At 52.6% G+C, this 26921-nt stretch overlaps 11 protein-coding genes and 1 non-coding gene across 12 annotated transcripts; 7 read left to right on the top strand and 5 right to left on the bottom strand.

Moving 5' to 3' along the window:
• Window positions 1-260: 260 nt before the first annotated feature.
• Window positions 261-3039, top strand: J4E83_002445 (uncharacterized protein; the record flags this gene model as incomplete). The annotated part of the gene is made up of 3 exons (XM_049329391.1): window positions 261-1188; window positions 1254-1861; window positions 1909-3039. The coding sequence occupies 3 exons, from the start codon at window positions 261-263 to the stop codon at window positions 3037-3039; spliced, it is 2667 nt and encodes an 888-aa protein (XP_049191070.1).
• A 196-nt stretch (window positions 3040-3235) lies between these two features.
• J4E83_002444 (uncharacterized protein) lies at window positions 3236-4943 on the bottom strand (the record flags this gene model as incomplete). Its single annotated transcript, XM_049329390.1, has 4 exons — window positions 3236-4291; window positions 4348-4419; window positions 4475-4749; window positions 4877-4943. 4 exons carry the CDS (start codon window positions 4941-4943, stop codon window positions 3236-3238), a joined length of 1470 nt encoding a protein of 489 aa, XP_049191069.1.
• Window positions 4944-6112: 1169 nt separating this feature from the next.
• On the bottom strand, window positions 6113-7810 carry J4E83_002443 (uncharacterized protein; the record flags this gene model as incomplete). Its single annotated transcript, XM_049329389.1, has 3 exons — window positions 6113-7028; window positions 7139-7237; window positions 7290-7810. 3 exons carry the CDS (start codon window positions 7808-7810, stop codon window positions 6113-6115), a joined length of 1536 nt encoding a protein of 511 aa, XP_049191068.1.
• A 516-nt stretch (window positions 7811-8326) lies between these two features.
• Window positions 8327-9283, top strand: J4E83_002442 (uncharacterized protein; the record flags this gene model as incomplete). Its single annotated transcript, XM_049329388.1, has 1 exon — window positions 8327-9283. One exon carries the CDS (start codon window positions 8327-8329, stop codon window positions 9281-9283), a length of 957 nt encoding a protein of 318 aa, XP_049191067.1.
• A 184-nt stretch (window positions 9284-9467) lies between these two features.
• J4E83_002441 (uncharacterized protein) lies at window positions 9468-10860 on the bottom strand (the record flags this gene model as incomplete). Its single annotated transcript, XM_049329387.1, has 3 exons — window positions 9468-9747; window positions 9801-10495; window positions 10546-10860. 3 exons carry the CDS (start codon window positions 10858-10860, stop codon window positions 9468-9470), a joined length of 1290 nt encoding a protein of 429 aa, XP_049191066.1.
• Window positions 10861-14816: 3956 nt separating this feature from the next.
• Window positions 14817-17609, bottom strand: J4E83_002440 (uncharacterized protein; the record flags this gene model as incomplete). Its single annotated transcript, XM_049329386.1, has 2 exons — window positions 14817-17315; window positions 17376-17609. The coding sequence occupies 2 exons, from the start codon at window positions 17607-17609 to the stop codon at window positions 14817-14819; spliced, it is 2733 nt and encodes a 910-aa protein (XP_049191065.1).
• Window positions 17610-17867: 258 nt separating this feature from the next.
• Window positions 17868-18461, bottom strand: J4E83_002439 (uncharacterized protein; the record flags this gene model as incomplete). The annotated part of the gene is made up of 1 exon (XM_049329385.1): window positions 17868-18461. One exon carries the CDS (start codon window positions 18459-18461, stop codon window positions 17868-17870), a length of 594 nt encoding a protein of 197 aa, XP_049191064.1.
• A 420-nt stretch (window positions 18462-18881) lies between these two features.
• J4E83_002438 lies at window positions 18882-19009 on the top strand. The gene has a single exon. It is a non-coding gene; the product is annotated as a tRNA-Thr (tRNA).
• Window positions 19010-19409: 400 nt separating this feature from the next.
• Window positions 19410-20169, top strand: J4E83_002437 (uncharacterized protein; the record flags this gene model as incomplete). Its single annotated transcript, XM_049329384.1, has 2 exons — window positions 19410-19710; window positions 19766-20169. 2 exons carry the CDS (start codon window positions 19410-19412, stop codon window positions 20167-20169), a joined length of 705 nt encoding a protein of 234 aa, XP_049191063.1.
• A 373-nt stretch (window positions 20170-20542) lies between these two features.
• J4E83_002436 (uncharacterized protein) lies at window positions 20543-22423 on the top strand (the record flags this gene model as incomplete). The annotated part of the gene is made up of 1 exon (XM_049329383.1): window positions 20543-22423. One exon carries the CDS (start codon window positions 20543-20545, stop codon window positions 22421-22423), a length of 1881 nt encoding a protein of 626 aa, XP_049191062.1.
• A 767-nt stretch (window positions 22424-23190) lies between these two features.
• Window positions 23191-24153, top strand: J4E83_002435 (uncharacterized protein; the record flags this gene model as incomplete). Its single annotated transcript, XM_049329382.1, has 1 exon — window positions 23191-24153. The coding sequence occupies one exon, from the start codon at window positions 23191-23193 to the stop codon at window positions 24151-24153; it is 963 nt and encodes a 320-aa protein (XP_049191061.1).
• Window positions 24154-25363: 1210 nt separating this feature from the next.
• On the top strand, window positions 25364-26249 carry J4E83_002434 (uncharacterized protein; the record flags this gene model as incomplete). Its single annotated transcript, XM_049329381.1, has 3 exons — window positions 25364-25741; window positions 25855-26199; window positions 26247-26249. The coding sequence occupies 3 exons, from the start codon at window positions 25364-25366 to the stop codon at window positions 26247-26249; spliced, it is 726 nt and encodes a 241-aa protein (XP_049191060.1).
• Between the last annotated feature and the right edge of the window lie 672 nt (window positions 26250-26921).

Here is a 26921-nt window from a genome sequence, read left to right as displayed (position 1 = left end):
CCGCAGGCAGCCGTAAGCAGCCAATACTGCAGATCTGACGATACGGCCCCCAAACCGACAAGACACATTATAGTCGACGTGCCAGTGCAGACGGACCTTCAACACATGTTCATCTCCTTCCATCTCCCTCTCTGTGCTCGCATTCGCTTTTGAAAGGGTCTCCGCTATCGTCCCTTGATTAAACAACTATAATTGCTTTCCAACAAACCAGTTCAGCCAAAGCGTTACAGATGCCCGGGCCCCGCAGAGAAAAAGCAACCATGATCTCTGAGGGAAGCGAGGACACACAAACCGGCGCACCTCAGGAGGTCATCAACGAATTCTGGGACAATCTCATTACGAAGCGACCCGAGAAGGTTACCAAAATATTTCCACCGAGTTTGTACGCGCATCTACTGCCTACGCAGCGTAAGGAGGGGACCGTCACAGGGAAGAATGCAGCTGAATCGTATGAAGCGGCCGCTACGCAATGTCGCGCTCGCGTTGCCCGCGTCGTCAAAGAATGCCATCGTACAAATGAGAAGTTTACCGATGCCGACTTTGACATTGAAGATCTGTCAGACAAAAATTGCCAATGGGGTTTGATGAGCTGGTTCAAAGAGGAGCCAGCAAAATCAACAAATCCACAAGTCAGCCCTATGCGGCTGGGTAACGCTCTCTCCACGCTGGTTCAAAGTGGGGTAGTCATGTCTGATGGCGCGGTGTTCGATTTCACAGCTACGGCCAAGCTCCTGACCAACAGGCCGAAGAGCAGTAAAGACGGCCCCAATTCTGTGCATCGCGTTGATTGGATCTTCGAAAACCCGCAATTCGAACTCGACGGCTTCTCCAGCTCTGATCTCAGACAAGGCTCGAATGGCGATTGCTGGTTCATTGCTGCTGTGGCGACTATCTGCAGCAATCCTGTTCTAATGAACAAGATCTGTGTTGCTAGAGACGAGGAGTGTGGCGTCTATGGGTTCGTCTTCTACAGAGATGGCGAGTGGATCTGGACAGTCATTGACGACAACCTGTACCTCGAATGCAGCGATTTTGACACCGCTTTTGGGGACCAGTATGACCCAGCGAACACCAAGGAGAAGAAGTACAAGAAGAATAACCAGACTGGATCCGAAGCGCTGTATTTCGCATCTTGCGTTGATGAGAATGAAACATGGCTACCGCTGTTGGAGAAGGCTTACGCCAAAGGTATGCGCGATTTGCGCCAGCCGCGGTCGTTTGGAGTATGTTTGAGATTACTAACGAGCTTACAGTGCACGGAGACTATGATGCCATTGCCGGTGGCTGCAGCGGCGAAGCGGTGGAAGACCTGACAGGAGGCGTTACAACAAAGATTCTTACTGATCGCGTTCTGAGTAAGAAACGACTGTGGGCAGAACTGCTTCAAGCTGGCAAGGAATTTCTCTTCTCAGCTTCCTCACCAGGCATGGATGGAGATGACTCAGACGCGCGAAGGGGGCTTGCTTTGAGCCACGCTTACTCGATATTGAAGGCTGTTGACGCCGAGGGCGAGGACGGCACGAAATACCAACTGGTGCTCATACGTAACCCTTGGGGTAAACGAGTTCATGCCGGCATGGGCGAGTGGACTGGACCCTGGTCCGACGGGTCTCGGGAATGGACGGCATATTGGATGGACAAGTTAGGCCACAAATTTGGAGATGACGGCCTGTTCTGGATGTCGTATGAAGATCTGCTCAAGAGGTTCGATCTTCTTGACCGCACGCGGCTCTTCAACGAGGAATGGACTGTAGTGCAGCGTTGGACGAGCGTACCGGTCGCATGGGTTACTGGCTATGTGAACACAAAGTTCTCGGTGGAAATCAAGAAATCTGGGCCGACCGTCTTTGTCCTATGTCAGGTAAGTCGCAAGGCATTATTCGTCGTCAACATACTGACTCTTCATAGCTGGATGAGCGCTACTTTAAGGGTCTAGAAGGCAAATATGACTTCGACTTGCACTTCATATTGCAAGAGCAGGGTTCTGCAACAGGCGACTACATCATACGCGCTCGAGGTGCTTGGTTTGGCAACCGTAGTATCTCCGCCGAAGTTGACCTTGAAGCCGGAGTATACGAAGTCTTGCCAAAGATCGAAGCGTCAAGAAACAAAGAGGCTCCAGATGTTCCGGAGGTCGTCACCAAGCTGGCAGAACGTAACCCGCAAAAGCTCAGGCAGATTGGTCTCAACTACGATATTGCAAATGCCAAAGGCATCTTCGAACTATCTGAGGAAGAGCAGAAGAAGAAGGAACAGAGAAAGAAAGAGGCGAAAGAGAAGAAGATAAAGAAGAAAGAGGCAAAAGAGAAAGAGGAGGCTGAATTCGAAGCGTGGAGAAAGGAAAAGGCGGAGTTTGAAACGTGGCAGAAGGAAAAGAAAGCCGAGTATGAGGCCTGGAAGAAAGAGAAGAACGACCACGAGATAAAAGAGACTCCTGAAAAGGCGGGCAAGTCGGAGGCAGTACCACTAGACAACGGTTCGCAGCCGGAGCAAACCACTGCGACGGATGCGCCTGAGGATGCTAGCCACGGTACCGAGCAACTCACCTCATCCGACACAGACGACAAGCCAAACGCCCCGGCCAACCTCACAATCCAACTAAAGGACTCCTCAGACAAGACAGAGCCCGCTACAGAACCCGCACTCGAACCACACGACCCCAGCAACAACAGCGGCGGAGACCACACACCCACCTCCGAAACCTTCCCCAACGAACCCTACTTCAGTCCATCCCAATCCCCCCGACCTTACAGCCCCAACCAACAATTCCCGCCCCCACAACGCTTCCACTCCCAACCACCGCCAGACTTCCGCAGATATCCTCATCCTCGTGGAAACCATGTTTACGGCGGACCTCCACCTCCACAAGACGTTCCTCAGGCGCAACAGCCTAAGCCGTGGAACGCGGTCTGTGTGTTGGGTCTGAGGGTGTATAGTCAGGATCCTGAAGTGAGTATCAAGTTGGTGAAGCCGAAGGATGATGAGGAATGTGCGATTTTGGATGTTGATGGGGAGACGGCGGCGGGGGCGACGATGTGATTGCGCGCCGCGAAAGACGTATGTGTGCGTGTGCGATTACGACAAAGCGCGACTATCTCAGCAAGGCGTTTCGAACATTTTACACAAATTAATGATGCCGTTATTCATGTCTTCATTGCTATTGATATGCAGCTCGCAGGTTCACTATGCTATGTATCGCCCCCATCAAACCGTTCCCTCATCGTCGACTGGTACCCTACTCAGCCAACTTAGCACCATTCAGAATAACCGCAGCCCTAATAGTTGCGCCATTTCCAACATCAAAAGTGTCGTGCACAGCCATACCCTCCGCACCCATCACATCCTGGAAGCCCACCTGCGCACTTCCAAACTCGACGTCCTTGTTCAGCAACGCGATCTTGAAAGCGCCAGGGTTCGCAAGCATAGCTGCAGTGAGCGGAATACGGAACGCCTGGTCGAAAGAAGGGTTGAAGATGTCAGTGCCGGGAGTGTACGTCTTGACTGCGGTCTGGAAGGTCTTGTCGCCCCAGGTAACCTTGACGCTGGGGTTGAGCTCGTCGCGGTTGCCCTGGAGGCCACCGGCGCTGGCAATGAGGACGGTGGCTAGACCGCAGACTTGGCCTTCAGCCTGGCCTTGAGCGTTGGCCGAAGAAAGAACCTGTGCGTCATTGACGAAGTTGAAGAATTTGGCGTGAATCAGGAGACGCGCTTGAGTAGCATCGCCCTTGTGTGAGAGCTCCAAATCTTGCGAACCGCCCTTGAGGAGAATCTCCTTGACGCTGGTGGAGCCAATACCGATGTCGTCATCACCTGCCAAGTCATCGTCCTGGATGTCTACGGTGATGTCCTGCTCGAAGTCTGACACTAGGAAGTCGTGGGTCTCGTTCCACTCTGGCTCGTGGTTGTTATCCACGACGCTTGTCTTCCACTCTTCTTCCGCGCCTACTTTGACCTTGACGTAGCAATCTGGTACGTCCTCGAGCTTGACCTTGGATAGAAGCTTCCTCATGGTACTCTTCTTCTCGCCTTTCTTGGGAGCACTAATCCCGGTTGCGCGGGCGACTGTGATGCGGATGATGCCATGGTGGGGCTGGTGGCACTTGAAGTAATCGACGTCGTTCATCATCTTGACGAGGAAGCGGTTGGGGAGTACGGCCATGCTGTCGATGATGCCGAGGATGGTCTTGCGGACGGTGCTGTCGATAACAGAGAAGTCGGCAATGTTGGCGGCGTCGGTGAAGTCGAGCTTGAGGCTTGGGGTGTTGAGGAAGGCGACTTGTGCTGCACCGATCTGGAGACTGCTTTAGTACAAGACTCGATACCATGCGACATGTTGTGAGGGCTTACCAAAGGGATGATGTTTACTAGAGGGCACAGCAGTACGCTGATTCGGCCCTTCATATGAACTTTCTCAACACCCTGCATATTACGTTAGCGCATCTGAATTACTTCTACCATTGCATTCAAAACTTACCACTTTAGGCACCATGCTGCCGTCAAGCTCAAAGTCACACACACCTTCCCAGGTCATGTCCATATCGAGCTTGATGCCGTCATTCTTGGTCTTGTGGACATCGACGTTGGAGAAGCCGATGGGGATGTGGCCAAAGTCGATTTTGACAAACTTCAGGTTTTTCAGAGGGCCAGGTAGTGTTGAAGCGAGAATAGGTTCGACGGTGTCTTTGATGATGTTGGAGCCTGCGACGCAGATGTTGGGCCAGAGGTTCTTGACAATGTCGTTGAGGAAGCCTGGTACATGCGCGTTAGCATGTTTCGTGCCCAAAGTCGGTATCAATGAGTGAACGTGCGTCCATCGCGGCATTGATCATTGATCACATCAACATTCGGCGGACGAAGGCTTGGAAGTGGCATTTACCAGCTGGTTCAGCACCACCAGAGGCTGTCAACGCTTCCACGAGAGAAGCGGGCGCCTGGTTAGCCATGATGTGCAGTGAGAATGACCGTCTTTGTATTCGGTTTGCTAGTAGCTGTCGAGCTGGTAGGTCTAGTAGCTCGCAGCGGGCAGTGCGTGTTCAAGGGCTAGGGAGTTCGTAAAGTAGAGGAGTTTGGTTGAAGGACTGTCAACCAGTTTTGAAGCTCGTCAATTGGAACGCTACACCACGTGTCGTTCCTGTTTGTTGCTACCTGATCTTGGAAGCTCCAGGTTGACGTCACTTCTCAAACACGCTATGCGGCAAGTGCAAAGGTTGAACCCCGCAGTGGCAGTGAAAGCCACACGTCGAAGCCACAGACACGTGTCACGCTTCGCGCTCGCGCACCAGCCACTGTCAACTTCATGCATACCTTAGGTCAGCAATTGCCGTTACTTGACTCTGTGAGTATGTCTAGCCATTTCCGGTCCTTTGATTGTTTGCATCTCAAATGCGTGTGTAGGGTTGTTCGCATGTCCCAATACGCCACGACTACGCCACACTTTGCTTTTCATCCTCCATGCATGCTCCCCCAGCTGTCACATCGCAATCGGCGATCGTCGCATCACGCACCTAGTCCCGCAGATACATCGATGGCGCAGTCGCTAATCGCCCAGAAGCAACCGTGAACCCCCTGTGAATATCTCATATCGGCTACACCGAGCCGTCTTTTGGTGGCTGCCCATGTGTGAACGACGTGCATGAGAAGCCGAGTTGCTTTTACGGGCCGCTGTCAGATCAGAGATGACAAGGGTCCAGGGTCTTCGGTTTCATAGAACCGTGCCCTATTACGAGAACGCCTGCTATACCGGGTGGCTTGAGCTATATATGGAGGTCAGCATGGGGTGCTGTAGCCGAACTTTCTCAAATCTCGTCACGGTTACTGAACATCTCTTGCGTATATCCATGTCTGCAGGCTTATACCTGAGACTGCATTTGGATCTTCTACCGAGCTCGATACGCAAGATGAGAGATAAGCGAAGGAAGGCGGGGAGACGGTTCTTGGGCCGCGAACGTGGTGCGATCGATCTCTTGCATGGAAATGAATGTAGCGGCGCAGGAGATTTCGACAATATATCATATTGTGTAATTCATGCGGACTAACTGGGATAGCAAGCTATTGGTTTTGCACGACGCTCTCGCTACGCCGCAATCCTACAAGAAGCCCTAGTCGTGTTCTTTCACAACGGCGGCAGAGGGTTGCCATTCGGCTCCAGTCCATCACACGCACTCTCTAGTTCGCTTGCCGCGATGCTTTGCGTAACCTCTCCATCATAACCAAGTAACACTCCCTCGCCACTGGACTTGTAGCCTTCCCATCCCAGTTTGGGTAGCCCGTTGACTGGATCCTCCGCGAAAGCAAGGTAGTAGTCTTGCGCTTGCTCGCTTACCTCTCTCTCGAAATCTGTACCGTTGCCTCTCGCAATACCGTAAGTACCGAAGTATAGCGGCAGATCAGACGAATGGAATGCACCCTGCCAGAACCGAGGTGCAATGTTGCTAAAGTTTCCGGCATACAGGTAGCGGAAAGTAGTCGTGTTGGCTGCCATGCGATCGTAGGTTGTCTTCACAATTGGGCAGAGGAAGTTATTAGCAGTTGCAGCGTCGGCCTCAGCCTGTGGTGGCCCGTATGTCGCGTTGTATGCGGGGAAGGCGCTACCCTCGTTGTCCGTTGTGCCAATAATCGCCGGTTTGAGCGTGAAATTTCCGGCCTGAGCGCGCTCCGTGTAGTTGGAGAAGACCGTGACATTGTCGACGACTGGGACGAATCTCACACCCGGCGAAGTACCATTGTCAGAGTATTCCTTCAAGAAGCTCTCAATGTCACTCGATTCGATCTTGCGCAGGCAGTCGATTTCGGCATCGGGGTCGGTCTCGTCACATCCGAAGTGTTGAGCGACGAAGGTGAAGTTCGTTTGCTGGGTATCAGCGGTCGCGATGGATAGGAAAGACGATCCAGAGTTCATGATCAGGCCCGAGACGATAGGGTCTTCGGGATAAGCGAAGTTGTAGTAATCGACAGAGATGGCACCTGCAGACTGGCCCCAGAGCGTGATACGATCTGGATCGCCACCGAAGTTGGCTATGTTGTCGCGACTGCAAGATGAGTAAGTTTCTGATCCATGAATTTAAGAAGACTACAGATCCAAGAAGAAGAAATGGGTATAATAAACTGATCCATGACAAGTTCATGTATGCACACTTACATCCACTCTAGAGCGAGACGTTGATCTAGGAAGGCCAGATTCTGTTCGTCATCGGCAAGGGCTTTGGCATTGGGAAAGCCAAAGATGTTCAAACGGTAGCTGTGGTGTTGGTAAGACATGTGTTGGGTCATATGGATTGAGCTAGACTTACTTGATCCCAACGACAATGTGCTTTCCTGTTCGTTCCACCCATCTGGCTGGAACCTGGTAGGGCACCGTGGGTCCGCCCGTCACGAAACCTCCACCATGAATCCAGACCAGGACCGGCAACGGCTCCGACTCATCTTTATCGGTCTCACAGGTGGACAAAGGAGCCCAGACGTTGAGATTCAGACATTCCTCTGACTGGTAGTCGCGTGGCGAGATGATGAACTCGGGCGCGTCCGTCAGCCAGACATTGGGTGCATCCCCCTCGAACTGGGGGCAAGAAGGGCCTAGGTTGGTTGCTTTGAGCGTCTCGTTCGCTCTGCACTTTGGAGCCGGTGGCAACCAGCGTCGGGCTCCCACAGGCTGTTCGGCAAAGGGTATACCCAAGTACTGTGCGACGTTTGGTGTGATGTCATCTGTAAAGCCTTCAACCGGTCCAGAAGATGTGTCGACGTGCAGAGAGCTGACAGCAGTCGCAAGATGAAATTGACCGAGTCCAAGGAGGAGTGCTGCAGCAAGCGCCATGATTGATGGATGAGAAGACTGCGGAGGTGGGGATTGGCGTTACCCCATCATGGTTATTTGTACCTTTTCTAGTACCCCAGATTATCACGGATCAACGTCGTCACTAGTCATGTTATAGCTGCATGCACCCCATCGGGGTCTTTAACCGACGAAATTACGAGCAGGTTTTTCACTAGGCTCTTGGATGCTGACATCGCGGTTGTGTTAACCTGGAATGGATGAAGTGTGAGATGTGCAACACTGAGAGATGTTTGCGCTCAGTAGGAACATATGGAAACGCTCATGCATGGCGTAATGGTTGAGAATCCTTCGTTATGAAGAAGCAGTAGGAACAAACTCGGCCGACAATGATCCGGGGCAGGCGCCGTCCCCACACTTCCCCACTTTGTACATCGGTATCGTCACCGAACCGTCGACAATGTTAAGTACGGCATCATCCAGCAGTGGTAAGAGACCTGAATCCAAGCCCTACTCCAATTCCTACTCCAAATTCGCATTCGTCGTTCAGAGATTGAAATGAAAGTCTTAATTACTGGGGCCGGCGGCTTTGTCGGCCAAATTCTGGCAAAGAAACTCATCGAGACAAACACCGCAGATGCACTCATTTTAGCCGACGTTAACCCGCCTCCCAATCCAACATCGTCGCAGAACGTGCAATGCACGTCGGCAGATCTCACATCGCTTTCCGCATGCGAAGACCTCATCGCCCAATCGCCGGATGCCGTGTATATCTTACATGGCATCATGTCGAGTGGTAGCGAAGCAAACCTCGAGCTTGGTCTCAAAGTCAACTTCGAATCTGTACGCCAGCTACTGGATACGATCAGGATCAAGCGACCAGGAATCAAAGTAGTCTTCACCTCTTCCTGCGCAGTGTTTGGTCGGAAAGCAGTAGAAAACGTAGCAACAGAGACGGACATTGTGCCCATGCCGGAGTCGAGCTATGGCACACAGAAACTCATGATTGAGTTCCTTCTCAACGACTATTCGCGACGCGGGCTTATTGACGGACGAGTCGTGCGCCTACCAACTGTTTTCGTAAGAGCAGGCGCACCAACTGCTGCGGCTTCATCCTTCGTCTCTGGCATTGTACGCGAGCCGATCCATGGAAAAGAGTCAGAGCTACCAGTCGACCCCAGCATTGGCATATGGCTTACTTCACCGCGCGCGCTGGCGACAAACCTCGTGCATGCCATTAAAGTTCCGGCGGAAAAGTTTGGGCACTTCCGCCAAGTGCTGTTACCCGGTTACACAGCTACGAGCGGAGAAATCTTGGACGCTTTGGAAAAGGTCGCTGGAAAGGAGACGAGAGCTTTGGTGAAAGAGAAGAGAGACGAGACTACGCAGAGGATCGTATTGAGCTGGCCGGCGAAGTACGATACGGCGAGAGCGAGAGATCTAGGGTTTAGTGAAGACATTGGGCTCGAACAGACCATTCGTGACTTCATTGACGGCGAAAAGCAAAAGTCATGAACCATAATATTCCTCAACACCTTTGCTTTAGCAAGGGGCAACACACAATTGAAAGCATCGCAAGGAGAGGTCAGAGGTTGTGAAGTCGTGTCATTATGTTCATTTCGTTATACTACTGTCAGGACGTCTTTACACCTGACATCTTACTAACTATATACATTATTCCTTTCCTTTTCCACCTGTTCTAACCGTAGACGGGCGACTTGGTGTAGCCGGGGAACTGCTTGAGCAAGTTCTTGTCGAGCGTCATCAACTCTGGGCAGCCAAGAGGTCCGATCAGGCTTCCGATGGCACTGGTGAGGGCGTTGAGGGGTCCGAGAAGAATGTCGGCCTTGCCTTGGGCTGATGCCTGGTAGACGAAGCAGCCAAGGTTGTTGCCCTCGAGGAGAGAAGCGCCGTTGAAGACACCGCCAGTCAAGTCGGCAACATCAACACCGACGAAAGAGTTGGGAGTACCAGTGTTTCTGAAAGTGTGTTAGTAAGAGTTTTACGCAACGTCAGAGGAGGATGAACGTACCCGCCAATGTCGAGGAACTTGGGGTGGAGAAGAGCAGCGTTGACAGCATCCGCAAGGAAGTAGGTGGTCTCGTAAGGGTACTCAAGAGCACGACGGTACCAGTTCTCTGGGATCTTCTCTCCGCCCTGGACAGCCCTGTAGTTACCGTTGTTTCCCTCAATACCGAACCACGACTTGAGGACGTCGTATGGGAGGATACCAGTGGGGTCTTGAGCAGTGTGGTTGGCCATGAAGCGGAAGATGAAGGTGTACGCAGCAGGTTGCACCAACACACCGGAGAATGGTCCGTTGAAGAAGTAGGGGTTAGTCTGCTTCTGCACATCGAAGCGGTGGCTTCGGAACTCAGTCAAGCTATCCAAGGTGACGACACCACCGGGTGAGTAGTCAATCAGCTCTTGGAACTGGCTAGCGACAGTCTTGTAGTTGTTGCCAGCTTGGTAAAGGTCAGGCCTTGTTGGCGAAGCATCGGCTTCGTACTTGTTGTGGGAGCCGCTCAGCCCATTGCCCAGGGTACCTGTGACGCCTGCTTGCGCGATGGATGGCGTGCCACCCATGGACCAGCTAAGAAGGTCACCGTCGAGGGCGCCACCAAGAACTGAGAGGAAGGTCGACAGTACGGGGCCCATGCCTACCACCTTTTGGGTGGCTTCGATGTATTGTGCAACAGTGGCGTAGCCATTGTGGGGTAGGTAGTTCTTCAACGTGTTAGTATCATCAACTAAGTAGGACACAGTGGAGGACTCACGTGGTTGGCGAACGCGTTAAGACCAGGGCAAGGTCCTCGGAGGTCATCCGCTCCTGGAGCAACGTACTCGTGGCCGCTACCCTTGGAGATGTTGATGTACTGGGCCTTTGCGTCGAATTTAGGCACTGGCTCAAAGATGGCTGTTGCAGCACCTGCACCACCTTGACGGCCTTGCAGCTTCACCAGTCTCGCGGCCTCCTCGGCGCGCTTCAGGAGCTCGGGATCATGACCAGCAGCGTCCAAGATGGCGGTTGGCCAAGCGCTGGCAAGGGGCGCCGCGGCGATTAAAGCTAATTGAAGAGAAGAGAAGTGCATGTTTGTGATTGATGAGAAGACTTGATGCTGGCAATGAAATATAGACCAGATGGGTCGGGCATGCTATATACCAATCTGCAGGTACGTACCCAACATCGCCATCACGTTTGCTGTCACCCATAGTCTGCATGACGCGCATCGGCGACGTGAGCATGGCCGCGGTTGACCTGGTCGTTCAACAAAGACCCCGCTGTCGATCTCTTGGTCGATAGTACACAACGGGCGACGGCCATCTCCAAGGACGCTTTGGGCTGCACGAGAGCCTGTGGAGATGACAACCACCCGCCTGTGATTCGTGAACTGCTCTCGATCGGAACCTTAGGCGCCAGACTATTACCTATGGATCCGGGGTAGTGCCCGAGGAAGAAAGGTCAGATGGGGAGAAAGTGGGATTGTGGCCAATATCAAGCAACCGCCACCCGCGCCGAACAGGAGGCACCTGCGAGAGTTATGATACTAGCCGTCCCCAAAGGTCTAAGACCTGGCTGAAGTTGGTATGCACGATGCGGTAGTTGGCGGCACTTACCAGGGGTACCCTCCGGATGTTAGCGTGCCCGAACCAACAGGATCGAAGCCCGTACCCAATTATGGAGAACGGTCAGCTTCCCGTATACCAAAGCATCGTGAGATCTGCACAACGCTACTTCCGATGCAACTTAGACACCCCTGAAGGAAATTTATCAAAAGACGGGCAGCAAAATATTTGGAAAGTTGCCTCGGTCAAAGCGCCTTGGGCCAATGACGGCGATGTTGATGGTAAACTCTCTGCTCTCCTAGGCTGCCAAGATCATACGTCACAGACGCACTTGATCGATCTTGCAGCGTGCCAACTGTATACTAATTTTCTTGGGTTGCGGATGGAGGCGCTGCTGCGGACGCATGTGGCTGTGAAGTGTAGCACTTTGCACAAAAACCGAGGAGATGCCCAGGTGTGGAGGCACGCGATGTTACCGGCAGAGATCGGCATGGAGTCCTTCATCCACTGCTCCCATCTCCGCTACCAAGATTTGTTTGCGCAGGGCATTTTCCCCATACTTTTCTTTTTCGATCTCAAGATCTAGACACACTAGTACCTGTCGTTCACCCTGGCGCTACATACCTAGGTAGATCTTTCGCATTCGTTAGGTCTACCGCAGCCGATATTTTCCGTCAGGAGTGTCATCACGCCAACATTGCCGGTACTCGTGGGTTAACTGGGACGCACTATGGAATCAGAAGGTAGTAGTTGTCTCACCGTAGCGTGCGCTTTGATCGTGCACAAGCGCATGGCCAATCACATCCTCAAGCTCAGTTCCTCATGATCGACCATCTGAATAGAGCACCATGCTGCCGGTAGACACCAATGCTGAGCAGGTTCAAGGTACTAGAGTATCCACTTGAAAGGCCTGCAAAGTTGTGCCTAGGCCTTTCACGATGGATGCAGAATTTACGATTGGGTTTGGCGGAAGCGTCAAAGCTGTCCTGACAGCAGTGCGACAGTTCGAGATCTTAGGAGCACTTTACATTGATGCTAATGTCGTTTTTTTGCCATACGTAATATGGCATTCTCCGCAACCAATGTATGTGACGAGGCTCAAGTTTGCACATGCGGCACTCTCCGGTGACATCAACCATTTAGGAGGAAATTTTACACGGGGAAGCAAAGACGGCCGCATGTTCTTCGGATAGGGAAGCTGTTATGTATGGATGAGATGTTTATGCCAGCACAATCTATGGACAACTCTTTGCTTCCGTGTGTGCTGTCTTGAAGTTCACCAAGGGCGTTACTGCACTCATCAACGAGCTTGACCGACTTTGCTGCACCGTTGATAAGGCTCTGACTAAGTACACGTTCCGAACTGCGGCTGGCAACCCCACGACAGTCTACAGTAGTCAAGTTCATCATTACCACACCACCCATAGCTTGAACAGCATCTCCCGAAAGTACTGCCCGTACAAGTCTGGCCATTCCCATCTGCTCCACACCGTCCGCCAGTGCTGACGTTAGTCGGAACGGGCGCTGCAGATGAAGTCTGACTAGTCGTTGGTATCGGTGCTGGCGTAGAAGTAGTAGTCGGCGTGGGCGACGGTCGAGTTGAAGAGCTGGTGGGAGGGGCCGGCGCAGAGGAAGAGCCTGGCGGCGGTGCCACGCCACCGCAAGTCCCAAAGCCAAGACGACAACCAGTGCCGCAAAAGTCTACGGAATTACCACAATAGTAGTACTCCGAGCAGCAGCTTCCGAAGGCGGAGCCGGCACACGTGGTCGCGTTTCCGCATTGCCCATTCGTCGATGGGATGAGCGTGCCGGATGGGAGCGGTGGGAGGGCAGATGAGCTCGAGGGGACAGGGACTGAGCTTGTAGGCGGCAGAGGGGTGGGAGTCGGTGTGGGCGTAGGTGTTGTGGTGGGCTCTGGTGCTGCATCACCACACCTTCCGAAGTCAGGCTGACACCCAACTATGACACCACAGTGCTAAAGAGACCCCCGTAAGCTTGCGTGAAATGGAGATATTGGCATCGCGCATACCTCGAACTCAGTTCCACAGTAGCCATAGCTTGAGCAGCATTGGTTACCGCCACATCTCTGGTTGCTGAAATCAGCACCACAGCGTCCCGCCGCTTGTCGAGGGAACAAGTAGTGAAGAGAGCGAGAGTAGAGGTTCGGTTTCGTAGTGTTGCGTTTCTGGAGATTTTGCGCAATGGTGTCATAGATGCTTCCTGATGCGTGTAGAGGTCCTCGTGGATGCACAATGAGTGTAGTCTTGATCGATTGGTCAACTCGAGCTGAAACGCCTGAGAAACTCAAGGCTCCTGCTAAGCAGATCAATGTCCAATGCATGGTAGGCTTTCTGGAAAGGTTGCTGAGATACCAGGTAAACCAGACGTTTCCAGTGAGCAAACCCAGGTATTAATCGCATTTTCACATGGCCTCACGGAAGCTAGGGAGAGATATCCAGGCGACAATGAAAGACCTACCTACACAATATAGCAGACGTGTTTACTGAGTACTTGGCCGAGTGCATGTGAGGCTCCTTTGAGTCTGGAAATCAGTCATAGACCAATGAAAAGACAGTGCCAAACTCGTTTTGTAAATTGGAACTGTACGCTTTGATGGTCGTACAAGTGTTTACGGGTATCCACGTTATTGCTAATATGGAGGCTAACGGATGGGTATCTTTGTGGGGCCTGTTGCGGTTGCGCGTATGTGGGAAGAAATACGAAAAGGCTCTTCTTGACGGATATGAGAAGTCGTAGAGGCCATTGAGATCAAAGAGGGCATTTTACTTGTTTTCCATGCGTTTCAGCCTGGTTCATGGATCCGCTGTCATTGCGTCGTCCAGTATGGTCGTACTCGTAGCCGCAAAGAAGCACGGTGGATGCTCCATGCAACCAAGCGAGTGGTGTTGTGGGGCATCTGAAGCATTTCCCGGCACATGCCCACGTGTGCCTCGTAGATTTAAGAACGTTCGCGGGTTGAAAAAGGCTAAATGCAAGATGCCGATAACGCCGAAATTTGATAGGAGCGACGACATGGTAATGCCTGAACGTCATACTAGAAGGTTTTCTGACATCTGGAGAGTAAATTTGATGCAAGGTACCATCCATGATGGGGTTGCGTTACCGGGTAAGTTGGCCTCTTCCGAAAGCATGTATTAGCCGCTGTCATCCGCGTCGCGCGAGGCTCTCTGCTGACCAGTTTTAATGAGGCGCAATGCCTTGGGCATCCATGGCGCACGTACGGCACAGAAAAAACTCCATCGTTCGATCTCAGTCGTAAATCCGATGTTTGGTATGAGGACAATAGAAGGGCTGCAGAGCGGGGAATCGCGACGCGCCCATGACGCGTTGACCTGCAAGGGAGGAAGCAGCCACCCAGCCACCCGAGGATCCACCGTCCAAGTCACAGCACCACCAAAAGATACGCCTAGGTCTTTTTGTAAACATGCTGGGTATTGAAAAACAAAGATGGCTAAATTTACTACGCTCTGAGTCCCTCCATGAGAGCACCTTCCTCTCTCTTCCCCACAGCCTGAAAGACAGCACCTTCGCCACCAATATCCAGTCCCTTCTCCGCCCTCTCATACGCCTCATCACTCCTATCCAACAAGATCTCCAACTCCTCTTTCCCCAACACCTTCCCACTTTCCGTAGCCTCAACATCAAACTTCTCTCCATCGCTTCTCCTGAGCAGCTTTTGTAATTCCTCAACCTCTTGCTCCTTCTCATTACCCCGAGTCCCGCCCCGGTCATTCCGCACACCGCCCTTCCTAATGACAAGCTTTTCGAGTCGACGCTTCGCTTCTGCAGATTCAAGCAGTTTCTGCTCGACGGTGTTGCGCGTTGCGAAGCGGTAGACGATGACGTTGCGGGTTTGACCGATGCGATGCGCGCGGTCCATGGCTTGGAGATCTTGCTGAGGGTTCCAATCGCTGTCGAAGAGGATGACTGTGTCCGCTGCTGCGAGGTTGATGCCTTGGCCGCCGGCGCGGGTGGACAGGATGAAGATGTCCGCAGCCTCCTTTGTAGTAGATGGCTTGTTGAAGGCTAGGATTTGGTCTTGACGGTCTGTTTGTGTGACAGATCCATCGATACGGGCGTAGTTCCAGGATCGTAGGTCGAGGTAGTGACCGAGGAGGTCTAGAGTGGTGGTAAATTGTGAAAAGATGAGAACCTTGTGGCCGCGACGTATCAGCTCGGGGAGAAGTGCATCGAGGAGGAGCATCTTGCCAGACGTTGACACGATTGTCTCATCGGGCTCTGTCTCCGATGCGAAGGTTTCGGCTCCGTCAGTGTCTGCTCGTATGAAAGGGTTGAAGAAGTTGTATGGCGAGTTACAGCACAGTCGGAGCTGCATGATGGGGTTACCAAGCTTCTTCTGCATGAGCTGACGCTTTGCGATTTCGAAAGTCGCAGCTCGAGTTCTCTCGTCTTCAGCATCAGAGCTCAGGTCTTGTTCTTCTTCCTCAGATTCTTCTTTCTCTAGACCATCGAAGTATTCATCATCGCTCACTTCTTCATAGTTCTTCTTGGGCCGGCCTCGGCTTCTCGTTGAGGCGACAGATGCGGGCGTACCTGCTCGAGACGTCTTCGCGCTCTTACTCGGTGTCTCCCTGCTACTCAAAGCCTTACGTTTGAGAGTACCGTTGTTACTGCGAATACTCAATGGCGTTCCTGCTCGACTGCTGAGACCAATGCTCAATCGTTCAACAGCCTTCTCTTCGAGATAGGATCGACTAGTGCCATCGAGAATCGCCTGGTACAGCTCGCGTTGCATGGAAGTCAACGGGGCGTACAACACATACTCGCGTTTCTTGGGCATCAAGCTCTCGACATCCGTCTTGACTCGTCGCAGCAAGAATGGCTTCAAAACAGCATGCAGTGACTTGACCAGATACTGCTGTCGCTCTTCCGATAACAGCTGTTCGAAGCTCGATTTGTCCTTCAGCCCAGAGAAGTCGAACCAGCTCTCAAACGTAGATAACTTGTCGAATACCGTCGGCAGTAGGAAATGTAGCAATGACCAGAGCTCCACAAGATTGTTCTGCAATGGTGTACCGGTGATGAGGAGACGGTTCGCGGACTGGAACTGTTGCAACTCGCGAATAAGCCGACAGTCAAGGTTCTTGATGCGATGTCCCTCGTCGATGATAATGAACTGCCAGCCAAAACTCGTGAGGTACTTGCGATCGTTCATGCAGATCTCGTAGCTGGTGACCATGATAGGGAAGTCGGCGGTACCGGGGTTCCGTAGCCTAGTCTTGCGCAGTCTTTCGCGCTCCTTCTTGTCGCCATGGTATAGCATGACCGGCATGCTTGGTGTCCATTTTTCAAACTCTGCGACCCAATTACTTGTGGTGCTGAGCGGCGCGGCGATCAGGAATGGCCCGTACGACTTGTTCTCCCATAGATGTGCGAGCATAGCGATTGTCTGGATGGTCTTGCCCAGACCCATCTCGTCTGCCAGAATGCCATTGATGCCATTGTTATAGAGTGACACCATCCACTCAAGGCCCTCGAGTTGATATGATCGCATGGTTCCTCCAGTGACCAGTTTCGGCTGCCGCGCAGATTTAAGGTCTGTCATGCCAATGTCGCCCATCTTCACATTGTCCTTATCGTCCTCTGCTGCTTCTTTCAAGGCCTCTCCCACGTCCTGAGTGCCTGCCTTCTTTTCTAAATCAGCCTTGCTGAAGTAGCTTGCTATGTCTGAAGTTTGCTTCTTGGGTCTACCACGGCCCTTGGTGTCTGCCTTCTTTGGTCTGCCCGCACGTTTCTTTGGCGTACCATCCTCTTCTTCCTGCTTCACCGTTGTCGCGCCGTTGGCCGTGGATCCGCGTGTAGCTCGTCGCTGTGATGCTGCCGCTGTTGTGTCGGCGATCTTTTCGCGCTTCGAAGTCTGGCCGTTCGTCTTCTCGTCTTGCTCGTGCTCCTGTTCTTCTTGCTGCTGCATCTGCGCAAGCATAACCGATGCATACAGCTACCATACGTTAGCGATCGTTCAAATCAATACAGCACACGGTCTCAGAGATGAACTGACCTTGCTCTTGTTCATCAAGAACTCCAATTGCTGGAACTTCTTGTCGAGTACTTCCCTGCCGCTCTTGATGTCTTCTTGCCTCTCCTTCTCTAGTTGTGCTTCGCGTTTCGCGTCATCTTTTTCGCGTTGCGTTCTCATGCGCTTCTCCTCCTGCTGCATCGACTGCGGTACACTCTCTGAATCCATGTCGGCTGGTGGTGGCGATGAAGCGGGTGTAGAGTGCGATCCAGACATTGCGCTGGTAACAGGGGAAACGGTCATGTCGCGTGCGATAAGAAGGATTGCTTCAAAACAGGATCAATGGGAACGGTGGTATTGTATCTAGCGCCAGGGGTATGTGGTGATGACCGCATGCAGTGGAACGCGGTCGCGATGAAGGGGACGCGCTAAGTGGAAAATCGATGACGATGTTCTCGACGCGCGATCACGCCTGAACTTTAATTACTTTGTCCACCCGTCCCGCGACGCGACTACAATCCGGCCAACGCGACATTAGAGCTTCAGGCGATAGAATACTGCGTCCTCTGGGTTCTCGTAATAGCTGTCAATCTCCTCAAACCCGTATCCCTCATACAACTTTCTTGCAGTCTTCATGCTGCGTAAGGTATCGAGCAGCATCTCTTCATAACCTAGCTTCTTCGCATGCGAGAGCGCAATTTCCATCAATGGTTTGCTGAGACGCATTCCCCGCGTTTCTGGCGCGAGAAACAAGCGCTTGAGCTCGCATGTCTTGGTGGGTGGTGATGTCGATTGCGCTAGTAGTGCTGCAGATTCAGCCGTGGTGGGCGTCGCGAAGAAGGGTCGGATGGCTATGCATCCTATGGCTCGCTCGTTCTCTCTTGTGGTGCTGAAGCCGGCGGTACTTTCGTGACTTTCCTCCTCTCCTGCCGAGGAGACCAGTAGCCAAACAGCCCCTCCCTTTTCAGTTGCGTACTTGGCAGGTAGTTCCGCCAACTCGTGGTCGAAATTTTGAAAGTCTAGGCTGATGGGCAATGACTCCGCGTACGCCTTGAACAGCTGCCCCACCACCTGCTTGTCGGCGGGGAATTCGGCGTCGCGGATTTGTATGTTCGGAAGCTCAGGCATATCGGAGTATGTGGGTCCTTGTGCTGCGGAGGGATAATGAGGTTTTTGAAGATGCCGTGAGGATCGCAGGTGTAGTAGATGTCCACGGGTACCAAGCTTGATTGCAACACGTCTCCGCTTACTTTAAATACGAACCTGCCTTCGAGATGTTGCTCTTGAAGGGCGCAATTCTAGCTTTGCTAGCCCAGGCTTGTTCTCCACTTTCGGAGTTCGGAGTGGGACTCATGTTCTCGAGGGTTCGCTAATGGTGGAGCATCGTGAGCGCTCTAACCTCACCAGCGCTTCAGTCCTGCTTCAGCTGTTTTTGAATTAGTATATGTTGTATCTAATTCATCAAATCGCCATCAAATCACGTGTTACGGTCTTATGGTGAGCCCACATCACCACACCATTCAGCATCAACACCATCTAACAATCACCAGGTCTAGTGGTATGATTCTCGCTTAGTAAGTTGACTCACACGTAAATCACCATCTCTTCCATTCTAACAAGTCCCAGGGGTAAACCCAAGCACAGCTTGCGAGAGGCCCCGCGTTCGAGTCGCGGTAAGACCCATCACTTCTTTTTTTGCGTTCGCGATGGACTCAGAGTCTCGAACGACTTCTCTTTTTGCATGGATAGCGTACAGCGAAGACAGCGTTGTTGCAGCGCACTTAAGAGTGAGCCTTATCTCACCTTAGACTAGGTTGATTGTTACAATGCTCTCTTCTACCAATGACTTTGAGGACCGTTGCTTCGGGATCTACTAACAAACTATATCCTGGGACCTGCGTAGCTGAGCACTTCGCGCCCTCTCTGATAAGACACTCCTCTTCCCCATACGTCTTCAAGGCAACCTGCACCATTCGCAAGTTTGTGGCGCAGTGCTTCTTGAGTCTGTATATCTGAGAGGGTGCCTTCCTTCTGCTACTCGCGCCTTCCCCACCATACCTGAGTACCCCTCACACAATGACCATCCGCCCGGCAACACCGGCCGATGAGCCCGCCATGGCATCTCTCCTGGCCAAAGCATTCTTTGATGAATCGCTTTTTGGCCAGACCCTGCATCCTCACCGTAACCAGTACCCAGACGATGTCAAGATATTCTGGTCCGAGTACCTGCGGGAGCACTGGAAGACACCCAGCGAGAGACTTCTTGTTGCAACCACAACAGTAGAGGGAGAAGAAAAGATTGCTGGCGCAGCTATCTGGAATAGACAAGGTGATGACGAGGGGAAGCGTAAGGTGGAGAACGAGTGGGTTGATGTCGGTAAGTATTTCCAGCTATCCTGGATTAATTGATACCTATGCTAACATCCATACAGGACCGGATGCTTTCCAGCCTCTTCCCTCAACAACAAATCGGGCTCTTGATCCCACAAAGCGCAACATCTTGGAGGAAACTATGCCCTACTTCAAGCACCACTGGGATGGCGACCGCAGAAACAACTGGTATCTCGACATCCTCGGTGTTCATCCGGACTATGCTGGCAAATCGCTCGGGCGAGAACTGGTCAGCTGGGGGCTGGACCGCGCAAGAGAAGAAGACGTCCATGCAAGTGTTGTGGCTAGCAAAGGGAACGAGCGCTTCTACCTACGCTGTGGATATGATGAGATAATCGGAAACTGCACAGAAGGAGAGGGCAACCCGCTCAAGAATGCCGGAGTTGAAGGTGGAGATATTCTCTTCATGTTTCCGAAGCAGAAGCAGGAATCTGCTGCCTCGTAAGGGCGAATCTGCCCAAGCATCAACCGACACTCGTATCTCGCACAACCTGTTCCGACGCGTCCGTCGTCGAGATGGTAGCCGATGCGTCACGACGCGTCGCGGTGCTACCAAGCCGATTCTCGGTCCGACAGGTTCCTACATTACTCGCTAGCGAGACTCCGAACCTTTCCAACCAATCACCAGGTCACCAAGTTGAGCCGAGTAATCTCCCGGTGCTTTTGCGGGGGAGCTTTTGCGCGCTTTCTTACTATCGTCGTCATTTGCGGGTAATCGGGGGACGGAGCAAGAATGGATCAGACTGTTGAAATAAAAATGGCATCGCAGGTTGGCATCGTGCGGAAGTACCTCTGTCATCTCTCAATTTCTTACAATCATGAGGCGCTCATCTCCTGTCTTGGTGTCTCTTGCAGCACTAACAGCAAGCCATATCATTCCTCGTCAAGAATCCATTGATTACAATGCTGCTCCACCAAATCTCTCCACTCTAGCTAATGCGTCGCTTTTCGACACATGGCGACCGAAGGCCCACGTTCTCCCAGCGTTTGGACAAATCGGAGACCCGTGTATGCACTATACCGACCCAGAAACCGGTCTCTTCCACGTGGGATACCTGCATCTGGGTGCATCAGGCGCGACTACAGACGACTTGGTTACATACAACGACCTGAACCCCAACTCCGAGCCGTTCATCCGCGCAGGCGGGATCAACGACCCCGTTGCTGTCTTCGATGGCAGCGTGATTGAGAGGGGAGTTAACGGCACACCAACTTTGCTGTACACTAGCGTCAGCTTCCTGCCAATCCAATGGACGATCCGGTATACCAAAGGAAGCGAGACACAATCACTCGCCTTTGCTACGGACGGTGGACGTAACTTCACAAAATCAGAGTTCGGTCCTGTCATCCCTGACCCACCGTTTGCTGTCAACGTCACCGGTTTCCGCGATCCATTTGTGTTCCAGAATTCGCAGGTTGATGGCTTATTGGGCAAGCGCGATGGAACGTGGTATTCCGTTATCTCGGGTGGCGTGCACGGGAAAGGACCGAGCCTCTTTTTGTACGCTCAATACGACGACGAAGACAGAGATTTGTTTCAAACCTGGGAGTACTTGGGCGAGTGGTGGCATGAAGCGGCGAATTCGACCTGGACGGATGAGGGCTGGGCGGGGCGCTGGGGCTACAACTTTGAAGTCGCCAACTACTTTGCTTTGGACGAGCAAGGTGCTAACCCAGAGGGCGAGATCTTTGTTACAATCGGTGCGGAATGGAGCTACGAGCCTATTGTGCCTCAAGTCTCGGACAACAGAGAGATGCTCTGGGTTGCCGGAAAACAGGAGCTCGTCGACGGTAAACTGACTTTCGAACCCACGATGGCTGGACGACTCGATGCCGGACGGTCCGCATACGCTGCCGCCGGTAAGGTCCTCCCTGCGGACTCACAAGCTAGCAAAGCTAGCGGCTCTCCGGATCGCTTCATCACATACCTCTGGCTGACAGGCGACTTCTACGGCACCTTAACTGATGAGTTCCCAACTCCCCAGCAAAACTGGACAGGATCCCTACTCCTCCCACGTGAACTCAGCGTCGGCCACCTAAACGTCATCGACAACGAGCTCTCCCGCGAGCAAGGTGCATGGAGAATAGATTGCGAAAATGACAACGGAACCGTCACGCTCGCCACCCTCCACCAGAAGATCGCTCGGGAACCTTATGCCGCATTCCAAGAGAATGCCACGAACGTCATAACCCAATCCGGTGGATCCATGGCAAACGCAACGAAATTCAGCGAAAGCCCAAAGTCAAAGCACTGGATGATGACCGCCTCTGTCACCTTCCCCTCTCGCTCTGACGACGTACGTGCGGGCTTCACCATCCTCTCCGGACCCCAAGAATCCACAACCATCTACTACCAATTCAGCAACGAAAGCATGATCATCGACCGTTCGAACTCTTCTGCCGCAGCACAGACTACAAACGGTATCCCCACAGACAATGAGTCTGGAAAGTTCCGCCTGTTTGATGTTGCGGGCGGACATGGAAACGAGACCATGGTTGAGACGCTGGATTTGACGATTGTGGTTGACGGTGGTGTTGTTGAGGTGCATGCGAATGATAGGTTTGCAGTTAGTACTTGGGTGAGGAGTTGGTATGGGGATAGTACGGATGTTAGTTTCTTTGTGGAGGGTGGGGAGGTGAGGTTTGGCGATGTGACGGTTTATGAGGGGTTGGTTGATGCGTGGCCGGAGAGGAACTAGAGTGTTGGAATTTTTTTTTTAGAGTCTTAAGCTTTCACTCGTTAGAGTATGCTGCTATCGTGTAGAGTGTTGGAATATGGAGCTCCAGTGGGAGATGTATATAGTAAGAGCTGTTGTATGATACTGTACCCTATGTTGTTCAGATCTGTTGACTACAGTAATATTATCAGGTATTCGTTTAGACTGTCGAATGCGTTCATAAGTATCTGACTCAAGTCATCCGTCAGAAGGACGACTGAATGTTTCAGGGGAAATTTAGCTCAAGATCAGGCTCGCTCATGTATTGGGTTTCGGTGATGGGGGAAACCGTGGGTAGCGGGGAAGATTACGTCAGCGACGTCGAGGATATCCCTCCTTTTGGCTAGCACTGCCGCGGTTGCACGAGAAGGCGCGGTGGCGCGCTCTCACCACGAGCGAAACACAGTCGGCCAGACGCAGCTCGCAATGAAATGTGTTTCTCATAGTCCCAAATCACCTACCTCTCCCATTCCGAATTCGCTCAGACACGTATAAGACATCGCGTATCTGGTTTCGTCCGAGTTCCTTTTCTGCTAAGCGCGTTGCTGCCTGCGCCTGCCTCAACGCGCGATATAAGCTCACAGTACCCTGGCACCTTTCACGCCCAACTGTGTCAGAAGCAATTCTCGTGACGCGCAATCGTCAGAACCTTCTCGTCGCCCTCCATCCACCGACACATCCGCATCCCCATTATCGAAAACCACAACGCAACCCCACCAACGAATCTCGACCCGTCCTACACGATGACCATGGCGACAGTTCGCGAAGAAAGAACCCTGTCCGACACTCCAAATGGACTCTTGCGCAGCCAACACGAGTACTCGTACCGACTCCCGACAGCCCCGCGTATCGTGGTTCCCCCGCCTACCCTCACCACCGATATGCCCGGCCTCTCCCTCGGTGGCGCATCTGGAGGGGATGCTGACATGAGCTTCTTGAATGAGCTGGACCTCGAGGACATCATACAGAAGAACACACTGCTGGAATGGGCCTATGAGCGGCGGAGAGAGGCGCAAATGATCTTGCCCTGGGTCTATCTCGGGCCCATGGTGGCAGCCAGGGACAAGAACTTCCTAGAGCGCGAGGGCATCACCATGGTGCTGGCTATCCGTGCGCAGGCTAAGAGCATGATGGGCGCGACGAATGCGGCTTCCCAGGTCTGCATGGAGGTGGGCAGCATCGAGGCGCCCAGCTTCTACAGCCTCACACCACAGTTCCCGGAAGCAGCGAGGCTCATCAATTCACATGTCGCACGAGTACGACAACATAGCTTGGAGACGACAGGACAAGCCACTCTCGGCAAAGTCCTGGTCTTTTGTGAATCGGGGAATGAGAAGTCGGCTGCAGTCGTTGCAGCCTACCTGATGCAGACGCTCCACGACATTGACTACATCAAGGCTATGCAGGTCTGCCAAGCGCAGCGCTTCTGCGTCAACTTCGACGACGTCTTGAAGAACATCCTGCGCGCTTACTGGGACATCATCGGTGCACGACGCTCTATCGCCACTTCGAACGCTCAAGCGACCCAGCAAAATGGTCTCGGCCACGGTTTCGCCGGATCGTTCTCGCTTCCTGTCCCGTCACTCAAGCACAAGCGTAGCGTCCAAGACATGCAGGACCACGATGAAGACACGGACATGGACAGTGGTATGGACGAGTCGGACGCGCTACGATTTGCAGGGCGTGATGTCACTCCCTTCCAGGATCGCTAGGTGTAGGCTCCTGGCTTCGGCGATTCTATTGATTTGTTTGTTAGGCGTTCCAGTAGCATTATACCCTGCATATCTCAAGGCGTTATATGGCGATGCGTCTGCATCTGAAAGGTTGGTTACGTGTGAGTTAATTCTGGAGCTCTGATGAGATGAGTGGATACGTGGGTTGGTTGCTCCTTCCATTCAGGCTGCCCGTAGTATCTGGTAGCGACACCAACGGGTCCAAATTTTCATCATACACGGCCCTTGCGCCTTCACACCACTTTGCGCTCTGCAACTCATGCCTGTCCTCCTACTTCAGACTGTGTACAGTCACTTCCAAGGTCGTCAATTATGCGTCTGCATCGTGACACCCCGAACAGGTAGCTACCTAGGTAGGTATGGCACCTTCCCTTGGCTCGCCAGTTGAACCAGTGTTAATCATCGGGCAAACAGGTTCATCTGCGACAACCATGGACGCACCAGCAGAGACGAATGTCTTCCATGGTGAAGCATCTCGCTCCGATATCATTTCCCAAAGAAATCATTGACTATTACTGCTCTTCTCCACTCGCAGGTCGAGATGTTAGCGAATCATTACAGTGCCTAGTGGCTGCCTTATCTTTAAGAGTCACTGTGTTCGCACGTGGCTGTGGCTCTTGCAATATTGTTTGACCCTGGCAGTACCGCCCCCATGATGGCCGCTGACTTTCACTTTGTATTGACAGGGCTGCTATTGCACGCTAGACGCGTAGCAGTCACGATGCGGTGTCATAAAGGCCCAAACATGGTGGATGCGGTGAACTCTACGGTCACCACTTACCAATATCCCTCATCTTCTTCGTTCACAACGGGCTAGAACGCATCGATACCCAATCATCGCTCACATCATTCTAAAGTTCACGATATGCCTTATAGCCTCCGAGATCTAGCCAAATTGAAAAAGCCTGCACGCTACAGGTCCACCGCTGACGAAGAGTCCACTGCCCCAGAACCAGCTTCTAGCGACCAAGGTACAGACCTGAGCGACCAAGATGAGGAAACCCACTCCCAAGGACCTTCGCGCACAAATACGCCGGCCCCGAACCCAGACTCACTTAGATCTTCGTCTTTCACTAACGACGACGTTTATCTCACACCACACCCATTTTCGCCGCTCTTCATGTCCAACGCACCCCACCCCGCGCCAACAAGCGCAAGCAATCCACCAAACTCCCAAGAGAGTCGCAAAATGGCAAACATCAAGTACGTAAAGAAACGCTCTGGCGACGAACAGCAGCCCCAAGCAGCGCCAGTAGTACGCGACTTCGCCATGCGCCCTAGCAGGACCTCTCAGCGCGCAGCAGCTTCTGAACCCGAACCTGAGCCCACACATGTCCCTCAGAAGCCAGCGGCGTTCCCTTCGCTACCAGCCAACACTCCACCACCGCCGTTTGACCCGAAATTCTCGGGTCATGGTATGAGAGAGCTGATGGCGGCTATCGAGACCGGCGACAAGACGCGCATGGAACACATCAAAGACCACTTCAAGATTGAATACGAGGCGGGTAAAGATCCCTGGTATGTGGCCTTGAGGCGTCGCTGGGACCCTAAGATGGTCGATTCCAAGGTACGTGAAAACTGAACACCCTGGAGCCGACGTTGGCCTTAGACCGCCTACTTTGCATGTTTCCATCTTGATGTAGGCTCTGCAATTATTCATGAGGCTAACATACAATGGAGGTCACATTCGAATCTCTATGGACATCACTACGCCAGACCATCATCGAGCAGATAAAGGACGACTTCATTCCCGGCACCTATATCAGTCGCTTCTACCCCGTATGCTGCATCCTGAGCCTCTCCAAGGCGAAGCTGGATACGATTATGGCAGAGAACGCCGCAGTATGGGAGACCGAGGCTGAGATCCCACAATACTTCAAAGACTACAGAAAACGATACTCCAATGCCATCATCGATCCGGATGAGCCTCCCCCCACCGAAGTAGTGAGGGCGATCAGGTTCTTGAGACAGCAGAGGCTTCCTGTTAGTTTGTTGGGCGAGTGGCAGGCACTGCCGGGACCTGAAGTATTTCACCATCCTCACATGTTTCACCTTCCCACTGTACAACGTAGTAACGATCGGTAGGCGTTTCATCAGCCTTCAGATAATGAAGTAGCAGAATCAATGGATGAAGTTAACCCGGTTTTCCGTTCTCAAAAGCGTAAAAGTAAACAACCAAACCACCTTTCGTGGAGACAGACCCGCAAGCTGTTAAAACGTGCTGAAGGACGGGAGGTTCGACAAGCCGCAGAAAGGCAAGAAGCATCTAAAAAGCGGCGGCAAGAGCGATGCCAAAAGTGTGACAAGGAAGGCCATACATTGTTGGAACTCGACGAGAGAGGAGTATATAAAGTAAGTAACCCGTGCCCCCAGCCTTGTCGAGCGCACGAAATAACTGAGCTGACCCTATCAAAAGTGTCCCGCGCGCCGACAAGAAGTCCTGCAACACCAGACAGAAGTCGACACCCTCCGCGCACAAGGCAACGCTGAATATGCAGCGCTCGATCAACGTGAGCAAGAAGACCACACAATCAAAAGCCACACTTCCTAACCTACCTTAGCCCCCGGTCCCATGGACGCCGCCCCACTCCTCGAATACTTTCACAAATTGAAAGCCAACCCAAACTCAAATCCATGCCTCGCCCGGCAAGCAAACCCAGCCGCACACAATCCATACATGTCTACAGACCCCAGAGACCCATTCTATCTACTAGACTGCTTCGGACAACTTCTGACTCCTCCACCGA

The sequence above is a fragment of the Alternaria metachromatica genome (genome assembly GCF_023757995.1).
Source record: "Alternaria metachromatica strain BMP 0045 chromosome Unknown scaffold_4, whole genome shotgun sequence".
NCBI classification, from domain to species: Eukaryota; Fungi; Ascomycota; class Dothideomycetes; order Pleosporales; family Pleosporaceae; genus Alternaria; species Alternaria metachromatica.
The sequence above is the reverse complement of the archived record's forward strand: the minus strand, read 5'-3'. Positions and strand labels throughout refer to the sequence as shown.